Genomic DNA, 12,113 nt, shown 5'->3' with positions numbered 1-12,113 from the left:
TGTCGAGATCAATATCTCAAACCATGGAAGGGGAAATTGAACTAGACCTCAAAGAAACCAAGGATGGGTACAACACTGCCAAGAACAAGGCAGGGGAGAAATAGAGAATGCCAATGAAACCATCTTTTCAGATTTCGATACAGAAAAGCAGAAATCGCAGAAGCAAATCAGCTAATCACAGGATAACCACTGTTTAAAACCAGAAAACCAGTAGAATGTGAAGAAACCAGAAGCTAATACCCTATTAAGAGAACTTTCTCATTCGGCCCCCAAGCAACCAGACATTTAGATGGACAATCGCAACCCAGTATCCTCTTGAATGTAAAAGACAATCAGCAGAATCAGCAAAGTAAGTTTGAAAAAGAAAACCCTGAAAGAAGAAGATATGTGGGGCAGATCGGGAACTCAAATAGTCACATCTTCAGTCCTTGACCGATACAGAAACCAGTAGCAGATAAAAAAAGAAAAAAGAAAAAGAGTAACTCGATATCAGACATGATTCAATATATAACTCCAACTTTCACCAAAACCCTAGTTCTTCTTATTTGAACTAGGGTTTCACCACAAACAAGAGGACTTTGAGATGACTCTTAAACCAGAAGGTGAAAAATAGCAACTAGTAGCCAACTTATGATTAGAGATCAAATTAGAATTCTAAAACCAAGCAACAGTAGGAAGATCAAAGAAGAAAAAGAAAAAGAGAAGAGAAGTAAGAGAGTCACAGGTTTTTCCAGGAAAAGGAGATCCAGAAATTGTGTATATCTCCCAATCACAGGGATAGCCAATGGCATATTGAAAGAGAAAAAGCTTTTCATATTGGCCAACATTGAAACTTACAAGTATTTGTCTATGTGACTGAAGTTTTCTAATCACCGTAGGGTTTTTCCTCCTTTCTTAAGTCAATGCTCTTGTTTTTATTGACTAATGCAGATATGACAGATCAAATAAGAAGGGTATGTTAAATGGATATTTCCTTTGGGCAACAATTGGCTATGCATTTGGTACGTCTCCTACATCAAATTTTCTTCCTTTATTGTGTCCATTTTGTCGTTGGCATAGCTATTATTCTTCCATGTCATAAAAATTATGGTTGTGCTGGATTTGGTTAAAGGAAGTAGGATTATGATATTACCTTGCATTGTGTATGTCCATTTTTGTTGAAATAACATGGCATGTTCACCTGGCTGAGGTTGTTTTATTTTTGGATGAATAGGCTGAGGTTGTTGTTCCATGCAGTACTTAATACAAGCTTCAACATACTGACGTGCTTTACTTGAGCAGTTAAACCCTGTGAAAAAGCATCTGTAGAATCCAATTTCAAGATGATGTACTGATAATCATATTAGTAGCTTCAACTCATACACAAGAAAACTTGAGAATCCATTTGCAGAAAACTAGAGTCACATCTTGATGGGCCTAGAGCGCACAATCTGGAATACATATGGAACTCATCATATGGACTCTGTTTTGCCGTGTGTTCTTCGTTTTCAGGAAGCTTCATTCAGATTTTTTTGGTCACGGCATCTGTTGTGAATAGTATTCAAAGTCTATAACTTGTATCTGGGTTCAGGTTGTATGGTTCCTTTTTGAATTGTTTCAGGAGCTACCAACCTCTATTCCTATCCCTGCTTTCCAAATTGATCACTCATAGGGTTGGTTGAATCCAGAATAATGAGTTGAATATGAGTTTCCATTTGTGAATAATAGAACACAAAGAAGAGAAGAAGGAGAAGGCTGCAACTCTGGAGTCAACCATATGGTTAGAACCATGGTTGTCAAGGGCGACGAGGCGAAGCAAGGCAAGAGAGGGCAACGCCCGGTCACCTTAACCCAAAAATGGGCCTAGTTGCCTAGGTGGATGCTCTGACAACCATGATTAGAACTACCCTATATCTTCAGTAATATAGTAAGACAAAGGAGGCAAACCAAAAAGAAATAAAATGTAATGACAAGATGCCCTGCCAAAGGAGAAACAAGCCATTGTTGCATCTTCTCTTGAACACAATGGCAATTAATTGTAATGTGTTTAGTCCTCTCATGGAACACAGGATTAGAGGCAATATAGACAGCTGATTGATTATCACAACACAATCACATCGAAACAATCCCAACAAAACAAAGCTCACTTAAGAGCTGCTTCAGCCATGTTTGCAAAATAAAATAACCGCAAGCGCACAGTATCATGTAGCTAAATGGTTGATCTCAGAGAGATATGCCACCTAGAATTCAACTTCTTAATGGCAATGCGAGAGTGCAATGATTCAAATTTTGTTAACTAATTAATTAAACTAACCAACAATCCTAATCCATACATCTAATGCAATCGAATTGAAACGAAAAATAAAGCAAACATAACCAATGTATAAATAAAAGACAGGAAAAAAAATGCAAACAATAAAAATAAATAAAGCAATAAAAGGAAAATGGAAACCTTAGCCAAAGAGAGGCACGACTGTAGGCATCATTGATCAAGGACCCAAGGGGAAGGGAGAACAGTAAGTAAATGCTGAAATTTAAATCCTAAATTAAGAATCTGGAGGGGTAGATAGAAGCGGGAATGGAGGGGGGAGAGAAGATTATTGAAGAATCTTACTTACTTGCATCTTCCAAACAAAACTTGAATAAACGATTCGAATCTTAACCAACCCTAACAACCAGATCTAGAATAAACTAGATCTGCAATTGCTTAGACCCAGAGAGAAAGCGAATCCTCAAACTTGAAACTTGAATTTGAACTTGAACTTGACATTGATAAAACTAAAGGAATTACACTTGCATAAAAGAAAAATTACACAACTTCAATCTTCCTAAACATTCAATCTAAAAAACTAGAACCCACAAATTAATCAAATAACTAGAGAAAACCTAGAGCAAACTAAAGAGAATAGAAAGTGCAAGACTAAAGTAAACTAAAGAGAAAATCAAGTGTGTCTTAGACCTAAGAGGGAGGTAATAATTTACAAACAAAGAAATAAAATAATAATACCTAATAATAATACTAATAATAATAATAATAATAACAAAAGAGTAAAATAGAAAAAGAAAACAAATAAAGAAAGAGCAAAATTCGTTAGAAATAAAGAGAGAGAGAGAGAGAGAGAGAGAGAGAGAGAGAGAGAATGTGGGGAGAAATAAAATAAAATAAAAAAATAGAAATACGTTAAGAGGGAAAGTGGAGAAAAAGAATAAATTAAAAAAATAAAACTTAAGATTGAGTTACATGTAGAGAAGGTGGAGAAGAAAGAGAAAGAGTGGAAGAAGGAATGAAGGAAAAAAAATATATACTTTTACAAAAACGATTTTGGGTTAATTAAGGAAAAAGAATAAAATAAAATAGTGAAAATAATAGAAAGTGGGAAGAGAGAGAAAAAACTAATTAGAGAAATAAATAAAATCTAACAAAATAAAATCTTCTAAAAATAATAGAAAATCCTAGTCTTTGACTACTTGTGGCCCCATACAATTCTCAATTACAATAAAGAAAAATAAAATAAAAATCCTAATCTAATTTTACAAGATATTTTGGAGTTGGCCCATAATTGTATCTCTAGCTCATCATGCTCCAAATCAGGCCCACTTTCGCACTTCAGAATTTGAACGGATCTCTTGACGTGTAAAATTTGCATGTTTAATACCCAAAACTCCAGATATTCGCTCAAGTCCTAAAAATTCATAAAATCTGCAAAAACAACATAAAACCCAAGGTAGCTCCACTCTAAGTGTGTAAAATGCATGCTTTATGCCCTAAGATTTCACACATAAATGTGCTCATCAAGCCACAAGAATTCACAGGTAACATGAGCCATCGCTTGATACTCAAATTCAGCACTCAACCTGGCCACCTCTGTCTGTTCTTGCTTTTCCAATATATAAGATCCCCCTAATGGAAATACTGTAACCAATGATAGACCTCTTGTCAATTGAAGACCAGCCCAATCTACATCAGGAAAAAACATGAGTATGTCCATGGTCAGCCATCAGAATACAAAAGACCGTGCCTTAGAGCATTCTTTTATACTGCAAAGTTCTAATAAGTAATAACAGCATTCCAGTGTGGTGCCCTTGGAGAGGACAAAAGCTGACTCACTATCCTAGTGGGAAAGGCAACATCTTGTTGCTTAACTGTTAGATTATTCAGCTTACCCACCAACTTCTCAGGATCACTCAATAAATCATCATCAGCCACCAATCTCACAGTTCAATTTGGATTAGACGCATTCAATGGTTTAAAACCCATCCTACCAGTTTCTGTAAGTAAATCGAAAACGTACTTCTTCTGAGAAGGACAAATACCGTCGCTTGACCAAGCAACTTCAATCCCCAAAGTGTATTTCAACTTTCCACGGTCTTTGGTTTCAAATTGCTGTTGCAAATGTTTATTCAACTGTCTTAACACCAACACCATCTCTTGTAACAACTATATCATCTATATACACCACCAAAATATTTCTACCCTTCTTTATAGAAAACAGATTTTCACAATATAACAGCCTAAATTTTAGAACTGCTAGTAAACTCACCAACCAAAACCTAGACAGTAGTTGCATACCATACAACCTTCAAGCTAATCCACATTCCCCCTGAGCAACCAGCCTAGGAGGTTATTCCATATACACCACTTTATTCAGGGTCACCATAAAGAGAAGCATTCTTCACATCCAGCTCATAAACCTGCAAATGATGTGAACTAGCCAATGGTATCAAAACCTGAATAGAAGCAAGCTTCCCAGCACGAGAAGAATTGTCCAGTTGGTCAACCCTATAGACTTGAGCAATGTTCGAAGTATCACGTATCAGTTATGTATCGGTCAGGTGATTGTAAGACGTTTTGGTTTGTAATGTATCATATCTCAGATACGCGATGGGTGCAGAATGGAATGGAAATTATCAAATTACATATGGAAATAGTCTAATCTAAAAAAAAAGCTACAGAAATAGCTAATAAATAATCATTTTATCATACGCCTATTACTTAAACATGTGTATTTTGAAAACACCAAGGAGACATAATACCTCTTAGGATCAGATTTTATTCATGAAACGAATCTTTTGCTGTGATCTAACTCTATAATCTTCTGAGAGATTCAGAGGAACAGTTTGAGAAAGAGGTGTACTTTCCAAGCAAATAAGCTATGTGTGCAAGTAGGAGCAACTGCTTGTGTGTAAACCACAAATACCCTGCTACTCATTACATGATTAAGAGCAGCTTTTGTTGATAAAAACATCACCAGAAAAGGGGAATTCCAAGATCAACATGGCCATGAGATACCCATATTCTTCCAAGAAACCCATGTCCAATTTGCAGAGATTGAACTTTAGTCTGTAAGGCTTGATAGTGAACTACTGAGCTTAATTAGTAGGCACACTTTTTTTTTTTGGGTACATAAACGGCTCCATAGACCCAAAGGAAAAAAAAAACTACACTATATCAACTGGACATCCAGTAAACTCTGCCCGCAAGACCTCATCCAACCCCCGAAGGGGGTCCAGGGTAGAAGATCAAAGTGTTACCCACTATTGCAGGTGTCTTTGACATCCAATTAGCAGCAATATTGGCTTTCCTCTGCACTTGGCTAAACTGAATTAACCCACCAGCACCTTAGCTTTCCTTGCTGAAATGGACTTCAGCCTTCTTTGAACTGTAGGTTCTATCTCCCAGTTGAAGTCTTCTGCCCATCAACCATACTTTGCTTCCTAAATTTTCTCTTTTTTCACTTTAAGGAACCTTTCAAGCTTCAGTTTTAATTCCAATCCTCTTACTTATTCTTAAGCCCCCAACATCCCAGCTAAACAGCAGAGTACTCTACCGACCACACACACCACACTTGATTCAATTTTACCACTCACAAACTCCAGAACAGAGCAATAGCAGTCATAGAAAAGAGAGAATGGCTTCATTAATGTTCACTCTGTATCAAATCGCGAAGGAACAACAAAGAGCAAAGGAAGAGGATCAGACCTGGGCTTGACCTTGAGATAGATATGAGCCAGAGACTGGATACAGAGGTTTAAATGCAAAAACAGTGGAAGAGGATTGAGCAAAAAATGTGAAACGAGAAACCCTTCTTTGCCCTCTTGCAACTCATGCCTGAAGAAACCCTTTCTTTCCCCTCTTTAGATGTAGTTAGATACATACTGATTGTATCGACATGTATCACTTTGATACATGCAATATTGTCAATACGTATCTTTAAATAAATTTAATCTTTTAAGGAAAATAATAACGGTACGTCTTGCAGTGTCGTATCGTTTCAAACCATATTGTCTGGTACCATATCAACATATATCACTTTGTTTGCATTTATATTAAGTTGATTTCTTTAAAAAGAGATGTCCTAATTGTCTCATATCGTCAATGTAGCAGCAAACACATTGAGAGACGTAGGAAACACTTAGGAAAAATAAATTTCTAGAGACTTATCGGCCTGTATCATATTGCAAGCCTGCAATGCCGATATGTATTGGCCGATACTTTAAACTCTGGACTTGGGTATACCCCTTTTCAACCAAGCTAGGGAGCCATCAAGGTTCAACTTCACAACAAGCACCCAGTGACAGCCAAAAGCAATCTTACCTTACAGTAAAAACACAAGATCCCAAGTCTAATTATTATCTAAGGCCTTCCTCCTTAACTGTCCTCTAGCCAAGATTAGATAAGGCCTCAATAATGGATTTAGGAACAGAATGAGATGCCATTGGTAACACAACAACAAAAAGAGTTGGACAGTGCAACATATGAAATAAAATTACCTATTGGGTGTTAGGTACAACCATACTACCATAGTATAAAATTTCGCAAAATTTTGAAATTTCACTATCTCAGTGTAGACCGAAACAAAATTGAACCAACATGAGAAGTCTAAATTTCAACCAGCTTTACCTTTTTTAAGACGGAGAGAGGCAACGAGCAAAATTTTGACCCATCTCCTCAGAGTGAGAAATCTCATTCCAACTCTGGTTTTTGCCTGTTTGAGTTGATCTTCATCATCTTTTGTGTGTCTTGCATAGTTCTTGCCGACAAATGCATGCATTGCTTGGATCTAGCGGCATTTTTAGTCAAATCTTGCAGTTTTTCATCTCAGAGGTAACCATTCTTCTTCAAACATGATTTTTTCAAAATGCATGTTAGAACAGATGGGTATAGAAATAAAATATGTCGAACGCCATAAGCCAATCTACAAACTCACGCTATCGAAAAGCTTTTCGCAAAGTGGATTATTTATTTGCGGATGTGAAAAAATGTATTTTCCTATGCATGAAATTTAAAAATTTTACATGATATATGCCTTGTATGGTGATGGAATAAATTTAACATACAAGACATATATCATGTATATTTTTAGAGAATCATACCTATTTTCAAATAACCATACACATACAGGTTGGCGAAGGGATTTTTTTTGTCAATCTTCTTCTTCCTTCACCCTGCCAGAAATCACCCACCACCGCCCCACTGTCGAAAACCACCTACAACAACCTACCAACTAAAAAAAAAGGGGGAAAAAATCCATTGGCTCTGCTGGAAAACCTCTGAACAACACAACCTAACCACCTTTCCTATGAACTACCTCGCCCTATTTGTTGAGCTAAAAACTTTGCTGGGCTCTTAACCCTTACTAGGGTTTTTGCTTTCAAGTGATTTGAAAATTCGGAGCATTTTCTCAGTTCTGCTTGAGTCCTCTAGAATAGTAGAATCTTAAAATCTTAGGTTTTTGCTTCTAATGTATTTGTATGTATCAGCTTCTGATAACCAAGTGTTTTTGCTTGTCCAAAAGGGGTTGAACTAGTTCACTGAATCAGATTTCCTCAGGGGATAATGCCACTCCCCCTTCTTCTTCCTAACTCCCGATTCATGCTCTATAGATTTGTTTTTGAATGAGCCCCTTCAGCACAATCAAGATGAGAAATTTTCCTTAACCCACAATCAAGAGAGATTAGTCGAGGTTTCAAATAGTTTGCAACGCTATGGTGGAAAAACCTTTTGATTTCCTAGGTAATTGGTGGGTCACGGCGTCGTCATGGCTCCCTCTAGTAAATGAGGTCTCTAACCACAAAAAGGTGGAAGGATACCCTGCCGGTGATGGCATGAATCAAACACAGCTTCAATCTAAGGAGAAGAAGAAGAAAGATTACCAATAGGTGAGATGGCATGAATGCAAAGAGAATGAGAGAGATGAAAAATATTCTAGAAAATCCATAAAGTTTCATAGCGGCTGGGGGTGGGGATTCACAGCAGTCCTTGCCAGTGATGGGAGAATGACTGTTGAAGGGTGAGGGAAGAAGGAAGATTGATTGAGGAAGAAGGGGTAGCATGTAGTTTTTCCTTTCTTCTTCTTCTTCTTCCCTTTTTTTTTTTTTTTTTTTTTTTTTTTGGGGGTGGGAGGTTTCTTGCAGTGGGGTGGTGGTGGGTGATTTCCTTCCCCCTTCACTCACTTGGATGGTTCTCTAAGAATAGGGTATGGGGTTAGAATTGTAATTTCAATGGTACAAGTAAGGGTATACTAGTAATTTCATTTCTTTTTATTTTAGTAGAGGGTATTATGGTCATTTCCCCTTCAATGTTAACACCCTTGGAATGGTGTTAGTTTGAGCAGACCCAAATGTAATTTATGGGCTAAAAGGGACCACACACTAGTTTAGCCTCAATCTAAGGGACTGAAAGGTAAAATTCTCTTTCTAAAAAGTTGATTAACTATTTGATGTAGCTTCACTAGGACTGAGACCAGAAAACAATATCTATTTGTTGTTGTTGTTGTTGTAGGGAGATGGCAGGGTAACAAGTATTAGCAGTTGGGAGATATTTCCATACTCAAGTTTAGTATTCATGTTTAAGGCCCATAGAATAGGCCCATTATCAAATAAACTGTAGGGATAAAAGGCCCAACACCTATATCTATCAACAATAGATTGATTCACTTGATTCCAATGGAAAGTAATTCAATTCGGTGCTGGATATGTATCAATATGTTTTTGTTTTTGGAGTGACAATCAATTTATCAAACCATTAGAAAAACAACATGCATGGCAGGATAGGAGCCAAATTAGTGAGAAACTGAAGAAACACCACAAAACATTGGTCAAGACAAAAAAGGAAATTTGACACAAAGTCCAAATGGTGAGCCACAAGTTAAATTTTCCTTCCCTTTGAATGAAGATAGTAAGAATGAAAATCTTATATGGCGACTCAACAAATATAAATGCCGTGGCCACCAAATCATCATTTAAGCGTGCCTTTGAATGAAGATAGTAAGAATGAAAATCTTATACAGTGACTCAACAGGTATAAATGCCATGGCCGTCAAATTATCATTTAAGCGTGCTTCAAAAAGGGGGTCATTCAGAAGAGAGGCTGAGGTAGGTTGCCAATCAGGAAGTTGAAGGAAAGGCGATTTCAAAAATTAGATCCCTGATGGCGTCATGTAGCATAGGTTCTGAAGAAGCAACAGATGAACTATCAGCCTCAAAATTCAGTTTACACCAAGGGGCCACTCTAAATTGAAGTTATAGGTTCACATCAAAGCAACAATATTAAGGACCGAAGAAGAGACAGATAATGTGAAAGATGGACTTTCAGCAGCATAAAGTGGAATGAAATCCAAAATAGTGTTGGTTCTAATAGCATCATCCATTTTCCCTACAGGCCCAACTTAATAAAAGAATGGAAAGTCTTGGAAATTTTTCAGTTTCTTGATTATATAGATTATAATGTGCCCCACACGATCCACATGACAAGTTGCCAAGTGAGCAACCATGCAGTTATTTCACTAAAATAACAAATATACCTAAAATGGGAAACTTTGGTGACTGATGAGAGTATCTGGGGAAAAAGAAAAAAATGGTCTCCATCATTGATAAGTTGTATTTTCTTCCCTATTGTTTTAGCTGAGGCAGTCTCATTTTGTGGCCATTGTTGCCATCACTACACTTTTGAATAAAATGTTCATGCATCCAGAGTGTCTATCGTAGACAAGAAATTAAACTTTCCCTATTGCAGGTCTTTTCCTCACATATCTTGGTTTATATTTAATGGATGGGAAAGGTCAACCGGCACTTCTCTACCTCGTCCCATGTACACTAGGTAATGGAATATATGGTTCTGAAGACTTGCATAATAAAGTCTGCTCATGAGAAGATGCACAGCTACTAACGCTACTAACTGTTTTTAATGAGTTCATCATTCAGGGACTGTTGTGACACTGGGCTTGTTGAGGCATGAGATGAAACATATATGGAGCTATGACAGCCCAATGTTTGGTGAATCTTCTGCAGCAGTTTAAAGCATAATGTCAGTTCTATTCAGTGCAAGACAAGAAACACCCCCTTTGATGTAATGAAGCTTCCAGTGTGCCAGAAATTGCATTAGCAGTTATTTCGTAACAAGGCCAACTCTTTGAGACATAAAATACAGGTTGATGAAAATGAAGAAGAATTTTCAGGTTGAAGGTAAGCAGTTAGGTGTCATGTGTTAAGTTTCATTGTTCCTGAAAGCAAGCCGTCCTTCGAAATTGGATTAATATCTTGTAATTATCTCTGGTAGTATTAATTGTAAAAAAAAAAAAAAAAAAAAAAAAGTTAATAATAATAACAATCTATCAATATTTATCAGAATCCTGGGAAGTATAAGTACTGTAAAACCATATCTGTCTTCAGGCAGAACTTGATTACTCTCACACATCCTGATGCAGCAATTTTGAAATTACAGTTCTGTTTATTTGTTGTTGTTCTTGAATGTGAATGACTGGGAACCTCTTTGCCAAGAATATAACAGAAAAAAGTTTCTGATAACCACCGCCCAGCCTGACTAGGCTTCTGCCCTCATGATCTCATCACTCATCAATCAAGGAGAGGGACGATTTCACAAGCTGGAACTTTCTAGTTGGTACTGCAATGTACAAGCAGTAAGAGAAACCTGAAAATTTCCTTTCTTTTGACATGATACTCACTAAACTTATCAGCACCCCCCCCCCCCCCCCATACATGGCTTATTTATTGCTTCTTCGTTGATTGAACAGCTTCTTGGTCTTCTCATTCCCATAGCTTCTCCGATGATGACTGTTTACTTTGCCTTCATATCATTCTTTTTAACTGCTTTAAACTTGAGGTAGAGTCTCTATAAGCTGGAAGTAGGAGGAAAGAAATTTCAATATGCCCTTCTAATCACATTATAAAATGAGTTTCTTCTCTCTTTAAATGATATAATCCAGATTGAACGAGTTAGAAGACTTAAGACAACTTTAAAAGAAGTGGCGAAAAAAGATATGCATAGCTACAAAGGAAGGATGGTGGAGTGGTTGATAATCTCACCTCTCAGTGGAGAGATTGTGAGTTCAATCCTTACCCAATTTCCCTATATATAAAAGGTGCCTATGTTCCCAAAAGAAAAAGATATGCATAGCTTAAGCCTTGTATCTACCATGGCTTCAAAGAAATCTAATTGGAGGCAATATTCTATATAGCCAACCCATTTAATGGGACAAAGCTTCTTGATGATGGAGTCTTTTTGCTTTCTTTCCTTCAAATAGGAATCACCCCTGGTCGTTGGAGTTGGCTGCTTGCCTCTTGTATAATTAATTTCTGTTGACCAAAAAAAACCATTAATCTTAATCCCTTCTATACTATTCTCTCATAGTCTACATATCAAACATTTCATGATTTTTTGTACTATAGTAGATTTTAAGGCTGTCTTTTTGAATTCCTCGGTATAATTTAGCACAAATTACACAAACTCCTTGAATTTGTAAATAATTATATCTACTATCCCTAAAAAGAAATCAATTATAAATACCTTCTCATTGTTGCTATCATAATTTTGCTTTACTAAACAATAAGCAGGTATTTTTAATTGATTTTTTTTTAGTGATAATAAATATAATTGATTATAGATCTAGGAAGTTTGTATGTAATTTGCCCTAAACTTTATGATAAGTAAATAAAATGAGTCAAATAAAGTTGTTTTGTCTCATTAGTTACTGGGTTGGTGTTTTACCTTAAGAATAGTTATGGGGGATCAATGTTATGCTTGTGTGATAGAAGTTCTCTTTATTTACGATAAAAGATGTAAATATGAGTCGCACAATATGAGGTTAAGGGTCTGAATCTCCTTGGGATCAATG

At 36.6% G+C, this 12,113-nt stretch overlaps 1 protein-coding gene across 2 annotated transcripts in view; it reads left to right on the top strand.

Moving 5' to 3' along the window:
- The window catches only part of LOC149018987 (signal peptide peptidase-like 2), a 109,124-nt gene extending 98,292 nt beyond the window's left edge, over positions 1-10,832 (top strand). Inside the window, exons 13-15 of one of the 2 annotated variants that reach the window (XM_089153079.1) lie at positions 931-1,001; positions 9,995-10,078; positions 10,183-10,832. In XM_089153079.1, coding sequence (XP_089009205.1) covers positions 931-1,001; positions 9,995-10,078; positions 10,183-10,277 — 250 coding nt within the window. In that variant the 3' untranslated portion in view covers positions 10,278-10,832. The remainder of the gene's footprint in view (positions 1-930; positions 1,002-9,994; positions 10,079-10,182) is intronic. The other variant, XM_089153080.1, reaches the window with a different exon arrangement.
- The last annotated feature ends 1,281 nt before the right edge of the window (positions 10,833-12,113 follow it).

Source organism: Hakea prostrata, chromosome 4 (assembly GCF_041222555.1).
Source record: "Hakea prostrata isolate BN-2017 chromosome 4, UWA_Hpros_2, whole genome shotgun sequence".
NCBI classification, from domain to species: Eukaryota; Viridiplantae; Streptophyta; class Magnoliopsida; order Proteales; family Proteaceae; genus Hakea; species Hakea prostrata.
This window is presented reverse-complemented; position numbering and strand designations above follow the sequence as displayed.